The sequence below is a fragment of the Hyperolius riggenbachi genome, chromosome 8, assembly GCF_040937935.1.
Source record: "Hyperolius riggenbachi isolate aHypRig1 chromosome 8, aHypRig1.pri, whole genome shotgun sequence".
Taxonomy (NCBI): Eukaryota; Metazoa; Chordata; class Amphibia; order Anura; family Hyperoliidae; genus Hyperolius; species Hyperolius riggenbachi.
Genome location: NC_090653.1, coordinates 254,549,929 through 254,566,041, shown reverse-complemented (window position 1 = coordinate 254,566,041; position 16,113 = coordinate 254,549,929). Strand labels below are relative to the sequence as shown.

General features: G+C 44.4%; 1 protein-coding gene across 1 annotated transcript; it reads right to left on the bottom strand.

The window, feature by feature from the left end:
* Window positions 1-13,816: 13,816 nt before the first annotated feature.
* On the bottom strand, window positions 13,817-14,887 carry LOC137527457 (lysophosphatidic acid receptor 6-like). Its single transcript, XM_068247971.1, has one exon. The coding sequence runs from the start codon at window positions 14,885-14,887 to the stop codon at window positions 13,817-13,819; it is 1,071 nt and encodes a 356-aa protein (XP_068104072.1).
* Between the last annotated feature and the right edge of the window lie 1,226 nt (window positions 14,888-16,113).

Sequence of the window (16,113 nt, the reverse complement as noted above, 5' to 3'; positions counted from 1 at the left end):
CAAAGGTTTTTTGTAGGTATAGTGGTGACCTCTAGGTTGTAAGCTCGCAAGGGCAGGACCTCCTCCTATCGTTTAAATATTTGAAATACCTGGCATGCTTGTATAATTCTTCTATTTCTACCTTTGTTACTATCACTAGTGTTGATCGAACACCCAGATATTCGGGCTCGCGTCGGCTCGGCCGAACATGGTCCAGATGTTCGGGATATTTGGCCAAACACAGAGCCTAATTAAAGTCAATGGAGACCCGAGCATGCCTGCTGGAGGGGACGCAGCATGAAGAAAAAAGCCATGGCCACAGTCAGCAGGAGGGGGGACGATCTCCCCCCCCCCCTCCCTCACCTCGGGGCTCTCCCCTCCAGCTTAAATTGGTGTGTGGGCAGCAGCGGGCAGATACATACCTTTCCATGCGTTCCACCGCGGATACTCCTTGCTCAGGGGCGGTGCCAGGGGGGTGCTTTTGGGTGCTCAAGCACCCCCTAGAATTGTCCAAGCACCCCCAAAGCACCCCCTGACGTGAACTGACTTCAGGCGTCTAAGAGACGCCGAGTCAGTTCACAGCAGCAGACCAAAGCAGCAGAGCAGGGCTATGGTAAGATGGCTTCCGAAAGCCCTGCTCTGCAGACTTCGAGTCTGCAGTGCAGGGCTTTGGGCGGCCATTTTCCCGTAGCCCTGCTCTCAACATGCAGGCAGGAAGTCACGTGACGTCGGGAAGGAAGAGGATCATGGGAACTGCGCGCCACAAGGAGGTCGGGACAGGAAGAGGTCGGGACAGAAGGTCTTCTGACTGTAGGTGAGTAAATGGGTTTTTCTGTTTCAACAGGTGGTGCATATATTGTGGTCAGAACTGCTGAGGATTGTGCATATTGTGGTCAGAACTGCTGAGGAGTGTGCATATTGTGGTCAGAACTGCTGAGGATTGTGCATATTAAGGTCAGAACTGCTGAGGATTGTGCATATTGTGGTTAGATCTGGTGAGGATTGTGCATATTGTGGTTAGATCTGCTGAAGATTGTGCATATTGTGGTCAGATCTGCTGAGGATTGTGCATATTGGGGTCATATCTGCTACCGATTGTGCATATTGGGGTCATATCTGCTACCGATTATGCATAATGGGGTCATATCTGCTACCGATTGTGCATATTGGGGTCATATCTGCTACCGATTGTGCATATTGGGGTCATATCTGCTACCGATTGTGCATATTGGGGTCAAATCTGCCAAATTATTGAACGTGTTTTTTGTTTTGAGAAAACCTGCACAATTATGTGAATTTTCTCGGGAAAGGTTCACCAAATCTTGGGCCCTCTGTCTTTGCGTTGCACTTTTAAAGGGAACCCGGGGTGAGAATAATATTGAGGCTGCCATATTTATCTCCTTTTAAGCAATACCAGCTGCCTGGCTGCCGTGCTGGTCCTCTGCCTCTAATTCTTTCAACCATATACCCTGAACAAGCATGCAGCAGGTCAGGGGTTTCTGACAATATTGTCAGAACTGACAAGATTAGCTGTATGCTTGTTTCTGGTGTAATTCAGTTCACTACTGCAGCCAAATAGATCAGCAGGGCTGCCAGGCAACAATTGTTTAAAAGGAAATAAATATGGCAGCCTCCATATCACTCTCACCCTGGGTTCACTTTAAATTACAGTTAGCTCTGCCCTCATCCAGTCATGACCACGCCCACGCGAAGCGTGCCACAGGTCTTCAGCTACCCCGGAAATTGGTCCAGCACCTGCATAGCACCCCCTAAAAAAAATTCCTGGAGCCGCCACTGTCCTCGCTCTAGTGTCTGTCGCAACTTCCTGTTTATACAGGAAGTTTGTCGAACACTGTTCGATCAACACTAACTATCACTATGTTCTCCATATGCACCATGGGGCTGTCATGAAAAGTAATAAAGTAGAGTGACCAGATCGGGGGGGGGGGGGGGGCGGCGCACGCAGCGCGCAGCGGTGAAAAGTGTGGGGGACTGAGGAGCGTGCAGTGACGAATACTGGGGGTGTGGGCGTGGCCATGACATTGTATGGGCGGAGCTAACTTAATGATGTAACAGCGAGGCATAAGAAAGCAGTGTTTACGCCATGATGTGGTCAAACGAGACTTCGCATCATGGGTGTGCAGAAACTGTGTGATGCTAATAGTATACCGTAACCACAAAGCAGCAAACATAGCCATCTATGACCATTAAATAATAAATGCAGTAACAGTTACCCCGGACACCAGAAAATAAACGCAATGGGCAACATGTCAGCACAAAATAAACGCAATGCGGGCAACATGTCAGTATAAAATAAACGCAATGCGGGCAACATGTCAGTACAAAATAAACGCAATGCGGGCAAACATGTCAGTACAAAATAAACGCAATGCGGGCAAACATGTCAGTACAAAATAAACGCAATGCGGGCAAACATGACAGTACAAAATAAACGCAATGCGGGCAATATGTCAGTACAAAATAAACACAATGCGGGCAACATGTTAGTGCAAAATAAATGCAATGCGGGCAACATGTCAGTACAAAATAAACACAATGCGGGCAACATGTTAGTGCAAAATAAATGCAATGCGGGCAAACATGTCAGTACAAAATAAACGCAATGCGGGCAAACATGTCAGTACAAAATAAACGCAATGCGGGCAACATGTCAGTACAAGATAAACGCAATGCGGGCAACATGTTAGTGCAAAATAAATGCAATGCGGGCAAACATGTCAGTACAAAATAAACACAATGCGGGCAACATGTTAGTGCAAAATAAATGCAATGCGGGCAAACATGTCAGTACAAAATAAACACAATGCGGGCAAACATGTCAGTACAAAATAAACGCAATGCGGGCAACATGTCAGTACAAGATAAACGCAATGCGGGCAAACATTTCACCAGAAAATAAACGCAACGCGGGCAAACATTTCACCAGAAAATAAACGCAACGCGGGCAAACATTTCACCAGAAAATAAACGCAACGCGGACAAACATTTCACCAGAAAATAAACGCAACTCGGACAAACATTTCACCAGAAAATAAACGCAACGCGGACAAACATTTCACCAGAAAATAAACGCAATGCGGGCAAACATTTCCCCAGAAAATAAACGCAACGCGGGCAAACATTTCACCAGAAAATAAACGCAACGCGGACAAACATTTCACCAGAAAATAAACGCAATGCGGGCAAACATTCCACCAGAAAATAAACGCAATGCAGGCAAACATTTCACCAGAAAATAAACGCAATGCGAACACACATTTCACCAGAAAATAAACGCAATGCGGGCAAACATTTCCTCCTGCTCTTGTCTCCCGCGCTGACAGGGCTACGGCAAGATGGCGCCCGAAGCCCTGTACTAGAGACACAAATAGTCTCCAGTACAGGGCTTCGGCAGCCATCTTGCCGTAGCCCTGCTCGCCTGCCGGTGTCGGAACACCGGAAGACTATAGACTAAGGAGGCTGGAGCGGGGCTGCAGGCAATGAACTGGCACGGCGTCTATAGACGCCGCTGCCAGTTCATGCAGAAACAGTGGCCAGAGTCGCGAGGCCGGGACGTCCCGCTGCTAAAAGCGGGACGTTTCCCGGGACCTCATGCTGCCTGGGACAGCGGACCCCGAATCCGGGACGCGTCCCGGGCAAACCGGGACATCTGGTCACTCTAAATAAAGTGCTTGAACTTATTTTGCTGTATGGTAATCCTATGAACGTGTACCAGCTTTAGTGATATCTCAATCCACACATTAACTATGTATGTCTGTATTTGTACTTGTATTACTGGATGTCATGACTGTACAATGTCTTGAACTTCTCATGTACATACAGTATGTTCCCCAATATTTGTTGTGTACTATGTACAGCGCTACGGAAGACGTTAGCACTACATAACATAAATAATAATGACCAGGGAGTTTTTCTCTGAAAGGGACTGGAGCAGGCCTTCCTTGACTTTTTTGAGGGTCTCAATCTCCGCTATGACTCCCTGAAGTTCACTTCGACGCTTAATGAGGAGAAATTGCATTTTTTGGATGCGGATGTCACGGTCTGGGATGGTGTGTTTGAGACTGACCTATTCCACAAGGGCACACCTGCAAGAGCTGTCATCCACCACCACCCCTAATTATGGGTCTCCCACAAAAGTCAACTAATCAGTGCAGAATTACTTCCATTACTTCCAGTAATGAAAAGTATCAGAAACAGGCCAATTGATTATGCAGAGGGGATACTGTCGCTACACTCTACACCTCTTCCTTCTGGTATGCAGTGGGAATACCAGAGGGAAGAGGTGTAGAGTGTAGCGACAGAAGTAGTGGGCCTACTTCCCAGCCAGCCCCCTCCACAATTTGTGTATCGGAATGGAAAAGTGTAAAAGCGTAGATGAGCAGGATAGGAAGGACCACCTTCATACCACATCACAATGGCATGAGTTGCCAGAACTACTCAGGCACCCCATGAGAGGCTAATTTAGTCTATCTTCTGAAGTGCCCTTGCGGAATAGGTTATTGGTAGCCAAGGAAAAAGCTGAATGAGGCCTTGAAAAAGACCATACAAGTCGAAACGTTGTGCTGTATACTGTGGCACTTGTAATAAATTTGCCAATTGGTCCAAATTCAGGTGAGGGAACCAGTCTTTACTTTTCTTTGTGGAAGAATAGGGTACTGGGAAAGAAAACACAAAGACAACGGGAGCCCAAATTGTGCAGTATATCACAGGTAGATGGATGAGTAAAGTGTTTGGAAGGGGAATACTCACAAAGGTGGGTTGCACACAGGGCAACCGACCACTTCGAGCAGGTGGAGTGTCTTATACCTGACTCCACTCTGGTAAGCCAGTGAGTTTTAGTTTTTAGTGTTTTTAACTTTTTTATACTCCATTGGGCGCCTCTTTACCCCCTTCTTTGTGGAAGAAGTTCCTCTCACGGTCTTTGAGTTGCATTTGTAGATACATTAGACCCGTGTATAAAAGGGTTGGTTGGTTTGTGTTGATGGACTATGCGCTGGGACTCAATACATTGGTGTCAAGTAAGGTTTCAATGGATTTAATGGAGCAAATACCAAAATGTTTATGGACACCTAACCAAAATAGTTTTCAACAGCGATCATACTATCTTTCCATGATAGAGACACTGAGTAACCACAGGTTCATGTTATACAAAAGTAAGTAATTAAATATTCATGTTTCAAAGACTGAGTAGTCACAAGGAACTTTCCCTATGAATGAAAGACTAAGTAAGCACTTGACCATGTTACAATGATCAGAGTGGCCACTGAGGCATGTTACAGAGACTGAGTGACCACTGGAGCATGTTACAGAGACTAAGTGACCACTGGGGCATGTTACAGAGATTGAGTGGCCACTGGGGCATGTTATTAAGACTTAATGACCACTGGGGCATGTTACAAAGAATGAGTGACTACTGGGGCATCTTACAGAGACTGAGTGACCACTGGGGCATGTTACAAAGAATGAGTGACTACTGGGGCATCTTACAGAGACTGAGTTACCACTGGGGCATGTTACAGAGACTGAGTGACCACTGGGGCATGTTACACAGACTGAGTGACCACTGGTGCGTGTTACAAAGAATGAGTGACTACTGGGGCATGTTAGAGAGACTGAGTGACTACGGGGGCATGTTACAGAGACTGAGTGACTACTGGGGCATGTTACAAAGAATGAGGGACTACTAGGGCATCTTACAGAGACTGAGTGACCACTGGGGCATGTTACAAAGAATGAGTGACTACTGGGGCATGTTACAAAGAATTAGTGACTACTGGGGCATCTTACAAGACTGAGTGACCACTGGGGCATGTTACAGAGACTGAGTGACTACTGGGGCATCTTACAGAGATTAAGTGACCACTGGGGCATCTTACAGAGACTGAGTGACCACTGGGGCATGTTACAGAGACTGAGTGACCACTGGGGCATCTTACAGAGATTGAGCGACCACTGGGACATGTTACAAAGAATGAGTGACTACTGGGGCATCTTAAAGAGACTGAGTGACCACTGGGGCATGTTACACAGACTGAGTGACCACCGGTGCGTGTTACAAAGAATGAGTGACCACTGGGGCATCTTACAGAGACTGAGTGACCACTTGGGGCATGTTACAAAGAATGAGTGACTACTGGGGCATCTTACAGAGATTGAGTGACCACTGGGGCATGTTACAAAGAATGAGTGACTACTGGGGCATCTTAAAGAGACTGAGTGACCACTGGGGCATGTTACAGAGATTAAGTGACCACTGGGGCATCTTACAGAGAATGAGTGACTACTGGGGCATCTCACAGAGACTGAGTGACTACTGGGGCATTTTACAGAGACTGAGTGACCACTGGGGCATCTTACAGAGACTGAGTGACCACTTGGGGCATGTTACAAAGAATGAGTGACTAGCTACTAGGGCATCTTACAGAGATTGAGTGACCACTGGCACATGTTACAAAGAATGAGTGACTACTGGGGCATCTTAAAGAGACTGAGTGACCACTGGGGCATGTTACAAAGAATGAGTGACCACTGGGGCATGTTACAAAGAATGAGTGACTACTGGGGCATCTTACAAGACTGAGTGACCGCTGGGGCATGTTACAGAGACTGAGTGACTACTGGGGCATCTTACAGAGATTAAGTGACCACTGGGGCATGTTACAGAGACTGAGTGACCACTGGGGCATGTTACACCACTGAGTGACCACCGGTGCATGTTACAAAGAATGAGTGACTACTGGGGCATCTTACAGAGACTGAGTGACTACTAGGGCATTTTACAGAGACTGAGTGACCACTGGGGCATCTTACAGAGACTGAGTGACCACTTGGGGCATGTTACAGAGACTGAGTGACTACTGGGGCATCTTACAGAGATTGAGCGACGACTGGGGCATGTTACAAAGAATGAGTGACCACTGGGGCATGTTACAGAGACTGAGTGACTACTGGGGCATCTTACAGAGATTAAGTGACCACTAGGGCATCTTACAGAGACTGAGTGACCACTGGGGCATGTTACAAAGAATGAGTGACTACTGGGGCATGTTACAAAGAATTAGTGACTACTGGGGCATCTTACAAGACTGAGTGACCACTGGGGCATGTTACAGAGACTGAGTGACTACTGGGGCATCTTACAGAGATTAAGTGACCACTGGGGCATCTTACAGAGACTGAGTGACCACTGGGGCATGTTACAGAGACTGAGTGACCACTGGGGCATCTTACAGAGATTGAGCGACCACTGGGACATGTTACAAAGAATGAGTGACTACTGGGGCATCTTAAAGAGACTGAGTGACCACTGGGGCATGTTACACAGACTGAGTGACCACCGGTGCGTGTTACAAAGAATGAGTGACCACTGGGGCATCTTACAGAGACTGAGTGACCACTTGGGGCATGTTACAAAGAATGAGTGACTACTGGGGCATCTTACAGAGATTGAGTGACCACTGGGGCATGTTACAAAGAATGAGTGACTACTGGGGCATCTTAAAGAGACTGAGTGACCACTGGGGCATGTTACAGAGATTAAGTGACCACTGGGGCATCTTACAGAGAATGAGTGACTACTGGGGCATCTTACAGAGATTAAGTGACCACTGGGGCATGTTACAGAGACTGAGTGACCACTGGGGCATGTTACACCACTGAGTGACCACCGGTGCATGTTACAAAGAATGAGTGACTACTGGGGCATCTTACAGAGACTGAGTGACTACTGGGGCATTTTACAGAGACTGAGTGACCACTGGGGCATCTTACAGAGACTGAGTGACCACTTGGGGCATGTTACAAAGAATGAGTGACTACTGGGGCATCTTACAGAGATTGAGCGACCACTGGGGCATGTTACAAAGAATGAGTGACCACTGGGGCATGTTACAAAGAATGAGTGACTACTAGGGCATCTTACAGAGACTGAGTGACCACTGGGGCATAATACAGAGACCGAGTGACCACTGGGGCATGTTACAGAGACTGAAGAGACTGAATGACCACTGGGGCATCTTACAGAGACTAAGTGACCACTTGGGGCATGTTACAAAGAATGAGTGACTACTGGGGCATCTTACAGAGATTGAGCGACCACTGGGGCATGTTACAAAGAATGAGTGACTACTGGGGCATCTTAAAGAGACTGAGTGACCACTGGGGCATGTTACACAGACTGAGTGACCACCGGTGCGTGTTACAAAGAATGAGTGACCACTGGGGCATTTTACAGAGACTGAGTGACCACTGGGGCATCTTACAGAGACTAAGTGACCACTTGGGGCATGTTACAAAGAATGAGTGACTACTGGGGCATCTTACAGACACTGAGTGATCCCTGGGGCATGTTACAAAGATTGCGTGACTACTGGGGCATGGTACAGATACTGAGTGGCCACTGGGACAGGTTACAGAGATTGAGTGATCACCACCATGTTACAGATTTACGGATCGTGCTTTAAGTATCCATTCAATGCTCAGAGGTCCCAGTGTATCCAGATCACTGGTTCAGAGAGTACAAGCGTTTCTCTCGCCTTAAGAAATCTCAACGGAATGATCTTTTAATTTCTCTCTCTCTTCACTTCCAGCATATGAAAGGAGGCCAGACTTGTTGTCAATATCATTTTATTACAATGTTTTTTGTTTGTTTGTTTTTATATATATACATATATAAAATGCAATGCAACAAAACATGAAACCAGTTAGTTTTTAAATCTAATCTTTAAATAAACTTGGAAACCATTTCACTGTTTTTCCCGGGAAGGGCAGAGAGTTTGCAGCCCAGTATCTGACACCCTCCTATACTTGGTATCTGAGTCCAGTGCTCCTCCTCCTCCACTGAACAATGCTGATATGATAAAGTGCATTATTTTGTAGCTACAGTACAGTACAGTGAAATCTTCAACTGCATCATGGGAGATAAGAGTCTAGTTGACTTCTTCATGGCATTAACTGACCAGCTGCTAGACTCTAGCAGCTAGATCATAAAAAGGACAAATTATGACTCTTTGAATTTACCTGCAGTAAAACCATATCTCAAGATGTCTCTCACTGTTTGTTTGCATTTTAATTGCTTCAGAAAACAGGACTGCATTTGACCCAATTCTGCACATTTTTAAATGTACATGTATGTATGTATGTATATATGTATATATATATATATATATATATATATATATATATATATATATATATATATATATATATATATATATATATATATATATATATATATATATATATATACATATATATATATATATATATATATATATATATATATATATATATATATATATATATACATATATAATGTACATCTTGTTATTTATGGATTGTATATAATTCTGGGTGATATCTTACTTGCATAACTCAGTCCCTTTTGTTTTTAGCCAATAAGCCAATTGGCCAATAATAAGCATGATATTAACCTTTTTAAATATCTGTAATTCAACAGCATCTGTAAACCTAAGGAAGTGGAGTGGGTTTGGGGGGAGCAAACCTCTACAAAACGCATTGTTGACGCTTACTTTTCAGAGTTTGTTCTAGACTTGTGAGGATGTACCCTCCCCATTTGGAATGATCGCACAGCACCTGCCAATTTGCACCACATGTTATTGCTTAAAAATTTAAAAATGAACACTCTCAGTATAGGTAGGTAGGTAGCCAGGTATAGGTGCCCCCAGTATAGGTAGCCAGGTATAGCTGCCACCAGCATGGCTAGCCACATATAATTGCACTAAGTATCAGTTAGGCAGGGATAGTTGCCACCAGTATGGCTAGCCAAGTATAGTCGTCCCCAGTATAGGTTAGCCAGGTAAGTGCCCCCTGTATAGGTAAGCCAGGTATAGTTTCCCCCAGTATAGATAGCCATGTACAGGGAGTGCAGAATTATTAGGCAAATGAGTATTTTGACCACATCATCCTCTTTACGCATGTTGTCTTACTCCAAGCTGTATAGGCTCGAAAGCATAACTACCAATTAAGCATATTAGGTGATGTGTATCTCTGTAATGAGAAGGGTGTGGTCTAATGACATCAACACCCTATATCAGGTGTGCATAATTATTAGGCAACTTCCTTTCCTTTGGCAAAATGGGTCAAAAGAAGGACTTGACAGGCTCAGAAAAGTCAAAAATAGTGAGATATCTTGCAGAGGGATGCAGCACTCTTAAAATTGCAAAGCTTCTGAAGCGTGATCATCGAACAATCAAGCGTTTCATTCAAAATAGTCAACAGGGTTGCAAGAAGCGTGTGGAAAAACCAAGGCGCAAAATAACTGCGAAAAGTCAAGCGTGCAGCTGCAAAGATGCCACTTGCCCCCAGTTTGGCCATATTTCAGAGCTGCAACATCACTGGAGTGCCCAAAAGCACAAGGTGTGCAATACTCAGAGACATGGCCAAGGTAAGAAAGGCTGAAAGACGACCACCACTGAACAAGACACACAAGCTGAAACGTCAAGACTGGGCCAAGAAATATCTCAAGACTGATTTTTCTAAGGTTTTATGGACTGATGAAATGAGAGTGAGTCTTGATGGGCCAGATGGATGGGCCCGTGGCTGGATTGGTAAAGGGCACAGAGCTCCAGTCCGACTCAGACGCCAGCAAGGTGGAGGTGGAGTACTGGTTTGGGCTGGTATCATCAAAGATGAGCTTGTGGGGCCTTTTTTGGGTTGAGGATGGAGTCAAGCTCAACTCCCAGTCCTACTGCCAGTTTCTGGAAGACACCTTCTTCAAGCAGTGGTACAGGAAGAAGTCTGCATCCTTCAAGAAAAGCATGATTTTCATGCAGGACAATGCTCCATCACACGCGTCCAAATACTCCACAGCGTGGCTAGCAAGAAAGGGTATAAAAGAATAAAAACTCATGACATGGCCTCCTTGTTCACCTGATCTGAACCCCATTGAGAACCTGTGGTCCATCATAAAATGTGAGATTTACAAGGAGGGAAAACAGTACACCTCTCTGAACAGTGTCTGGGAGGCTGTGGTTGCTGCTGCACGCAATGTTGATGGTGAACAGATCAAAACACTGACAGAATCCATGGATGGCAGGCGTTTGAGTGTCCTTGCAAAGAAAGGTGGCTATATTGGTCACTGATTTGTTTTTGTTTTGTTTTTGAATGTCAGAAATGTATATTTGTGAATGTTGAGATGTTATATTGGTTTCAATGGTAAAAATAAATAATTGAAATGGGTATATATTTGCTTTTTGTTAAGTTGCCTAATAATTATGCACAGTAATAGTCACCTGCACACACAGATATCCCCTTAAAATAGCTAAAACTAAAAACAAACTAAAAACTTCTTTCAAAAATATTCAGCTTTGATATTAATGAGTTTTTTGGGTTCATTGAGAACATGGTTGTTGTTCAATAATACAATTATTCCTCAAAAATACAACTTGCCTAATAATTCTGCACTCCCTGTATAGTCGCCCCCAGTATAGTATTGGTTAGCCAGGTAGATGCTCCCATTATAGGTTAGCCAGGTAGGGTGCCCCCAGTAATAGGTTAGATAGGTAGGTTTCTTCAGTATAGGTTAGCCAGGTCCCCCAGTATAGCCAGACAGCACCAGAGGAAGGGGGAGCAGCTGTTCACCAGAGGGGGGTCTGATTTCTCTCCTCCCTCCCTCTCCTAGTGTCCCCCTCCGATGCTCTCCTCCCCCTCCATGCAGTAGAACAGCACCGGCAGCGTAAAGGTACTTAAGTCCAGCCGCCGGGTCTCCCCGTGATCTGCCATCCAGTCACCAGGTCTCCACTGTGATCTGCACTGGATGGCAGATCACAGGGGAGACCCGGGTGGCAGGTCACACAGGAGCCACTGCTAGTCTTCTGCATGGAGGGGGAGGAGAGCACTGGAGGGGGACCCTAGAAGAGAGAGGGAGAGGGAGTGGGATGCCGCCCTGACGCGTGATGCCGCCTGAGGAAGACTCAGGCATCACCTGGCATCATGGGCCTAGGGCTGTTCCTTTTAACCAGTAAATAAACCCCTGGAATTTACTGGTTTGGATATTATAGCCAGTTTGTACAGATTTCCACCCCAAATCAAGCCAGGCACCCCAGGCACCACAGGAGCAATCTTATCCATCCTGGAACTAATCCAGCCAGCAGTCTGGGTCGGGATGTCAACCTGCAGGACCGCTACATCAAATACTGGCTCGTCTTCTTATGCCCGGACCCTGGCACCCAAGCTGGGACATGCGCAAAAGGGTGTTTGTAGCGAATAGCTCCCATATCAGGTGAGACCGATTCATCTGGGCACAGACATACACCATTTCACACTTTCTGAATTTTAGAGGATTCGGACTATCCCTCTTCATATCTACCAGAAACATCCAGCGCTGACACTATACAATATGTGTTCAATTTTGCTCTTTTTCAAGCTAGAGTTTGGACTAGGGATCGTCGGAAATTCCAATGTCGCTGAATTTCTGATTTCCGCCAATGCTGATTGCCGATACAGCAAATTTCCAATTTCTGTTATCTCATTTCCAAGGAGTCTTTTTTTTTGTCATTTTTTGCATTCTCATATCTGCAATTTGGATCAGAGAATGCAGAATTTTACCGTGGTAATCAGAATACCATAGAAATTTTAGGTCAATCAGAAGACTTGGGACTAATCAGTAGTATTTGAGTCTTGTGATTGGTCTAAAATTACCGCGGTAATCTGATTATCGCAGAAATATTTTGCATTCTGTGATTGGTTCAATGCTTTCGAGTTCCGTAATTGGGCTAAAATTACCGAGTGGCGGTGATGTGGTATTTCCGTGGAAATCCGATTTCCGATCCGAAATGCCGATTTCCTGTAGGAAATGCAGAAATGTAAATTCCCCGGAATACGAATGAGCATCCCTAGTTTGGACTAGCTAAAAATCTAGAGTAAGAGTTTGGAATACCTTGAAATCTGGTGAGTTAGAATTTTGAGTAACTTGAGATCTGGAGTTGGAGCTAAGACTTGCTTGAAATCTAGAGTAAGGGCCCCTTTCCACTTGCGAATGGTAGCTGATCCGGATATGCATCACTTCCGCCCTCATTCACGTCACTTCCGCCTCTCCCAAAGCAGAAGTGTATTGGAGGAGATGGCGAATGAGAATCTGCAGCATGCTGCAGATTCTCAGATCCCTCCGCACTGCTCCGCAAAACCAGCACGCAATGGAAACTGTTCCATTGCCGTGCATTGGTTACAATACAGACTCCGTGTGATGCGTCTATGTAGCTGCATCGCACCGTGTCTAATGGAAACGGTCCTTAAGACTTCAGAGGTTGAATGTGTTCCACCATATTGCAAGTACAAAAAACTGGGAAACTGTCAATACACTTTAAAATTTAAAGGTAACCTTAACTGAGAGGGATATGGATGTTTCCTTTTAAACAATACCAGTTGCTTGGCAGTCCTGATCTCTTTGGATGCAGTAGTGGATGAATCACACACCTGAAACAAGCATGCAGCTAATCCAGTTTGACTTCAGTCAGAGCACCTGATCTGCATGCTTGTTCAGGGGCTGTGGCTCAAAATATTAGAGAGACAGGATCAGCAGGAGAGTCAGGTAACTGGTATTATTTTAAAAGGAAAAATCCATATCCTTCTCAGTTTAGGTTCCCTTTAAGCAAAGTACCAGTGTGTGAGAAGCCTCATATTTGGAAGCTGCCATTTTCTTACTCCTACTGGGATGCAACTGTGGTCCTGGTCAGTGAAGCTGAACACATCCATACAGCTTCACTATTAATGACCTCACTGCCTTGCAGCAAGGACATAGCTGGGAGACGAAGGCTGGCAAGTTCCATCTGAAGCATCAGTATAGGCTGGACTAAGCCTACAGACTGGTGCTCACCTTTTCCCATGAAGTTGAGTCAGATTCTGTGGCACTCTTAGTTAGAAATGAACCAGTGCAGTGATTGTCTTGAGGTGCCTTAACTTGGCTTCCTTGAGCATAGTTTTTTATGTCCCTCAGATGCTGTCTTTGATGAAAAGTCCAACAACTTGTGAAGATCTTTTGAAATCTCTCAGAAGCAAAACAGTACACTATGGGGTCCAGACAGCAATTTGTGGCTGAGAGCATCCAAGTGATACTATAGCCAAGCTCAACGCTTTTCACCAAAGAGCAAACAGACGGGTAGAACAATATGATCGAGACACTAACAGATCTATTGATATGGACTGGGATATAGCATATTATGAATATGAGTAGGGAGACAAAGATGGTCAGCACTGACTTGGAAAACATGACTTTGCTGAGGGTGTTCATCGGGTTGGCTCTGAGGATGTATCGAATCAAGAGACTGTAGCATACCAATGTTATGATGAAAGGAATGAGCAGACAGAAGAAGAAGACAAGCCAGATCCAGACAAAAAAAGTAAAAACGTGTTCAGTTTGATGGAAGCTGAGACATCTTGTAGCTCCATTGACCTCAGAAGTTTCAAGGACCAAGAAACTTGGCATACCTTGAAATACAAGAAACCCCCAGATGATGAGGCAAACTTTGGTGATATAGGGTTTTGTGATGAAGGCCTTTTTCTTAACGTTTTGGGCAACGGTGAAATACCGGTGGATGCTGATCAAGGTGAGGAAGTAGATGCTTCCGTACGTATGTGTGCTGAGCAAGAAGGCTGTGAGCCGACAGAAGAACAGTCCAAATATCCAATCATTGTTTAAATAGTAGGCGACTATTAGGGGAGCTACTGGGGTGAAGATGGCATCAGCGATGGCCAAATTGAACTGAAGAACCACTGTAGGTTTCCATATCTTAACCTTAAACCAAAATATCCATAAACTGATGCAGTTCAGCACGAAGCCAACAAAGAAAATAAAGCCAAAGATCAGAGGGATGAAGGTGGGTGTTTTCTGTGGCTGGCAGATGGTAAGGTTCCCAGAAGAGTTCAACATGTCGAAGGTCTCTAAAATGAACATTAAGGAGAGTTATTTCTGTCTTTTTGTGCACCTGAAAAAATACACCTTTGATTACAGCCTTTATTTCCACACTATAGAAAACATCTAACACCTAATGTATTGTGAAAAAATATGACCCCAAGCACCACTCAAAGGCCCCAAAAAGTGAGTACTAATGAGTGGTGCATTAACCACTTTACATCATGACCTTGTTTCCCCCTTATGGACCAAAGCAGTTTTGACATTTTAGCTATGTCCCTATTTAATCATCAATAACGTTATCTCTACTTATGACACCTAAATGAAATGTATATCGTTTTTTCAAGCCTATTTAGGCTTTCATTGTATGGCATTGTTTTTCTATGCATTTTAATAGGGAAAAAAAGGAAAAAAAATAAAAAACACATTATTCCTCAGTTTTACCTATTCCAGTTTAAAAATAAAAGCGCTATTGTAGATAAAAAAAACCACAAATTTTATTTTGCTATTTCTACTGTTTATCACAAAACTTAAATTACGTTCCTGTTACAATTTATGGTGAAGATATTTGATTCTGAAATAATGCTACAGTGTGTATTTTTCACTATGAACTGAGAAAATAAATGTATTTTTAATGGTAAAAATCAATGTTATTGGCTCAGGGAACATATATTCCCGTTCACCAATTAGTGCTGCATCAGATAGTGCCGGAGGTGTGCACATGAGCAATGCCCAATCCTGCACAGCTGTGCTTTAGCTACACGACTTATATCTACATCCTCATGGCTTAGATGAAGTCACAGAGGACGTAGATATACTGTAAGGGTGGAAAAAATGGTTAATGAGGAGGGCACTACTGGGGGATGATGTAGCAAAGGGTGCACAAACAATACTAAAATGGGAGGTGTGTACAATAATAGGAGCTAGTAAAGAGGATGTGATAACATTCATCATGAGTGGGGCTGCCCACTTTTTGCCACACATTCTCACATTTCACTCTCAGGGTAATGCTGCCCACATAACGATTATTTTCTGGTGAATGCTGACCACATAACGATTATTTTCTGGTGAAATGCTGCCCACTTTACAATTTCTGGCGAAATGCTGCTCTCTTTATGATTATTTTATGGTGAAATGTTGCCCACTTTACGATTAATTTCTGGTGAAATGCTGCCCACTTTACAATTATTTTCTGGTGAAATTCTGTCCACATTAAGATTATTTTCTGGTGAAATGCTGCCCAC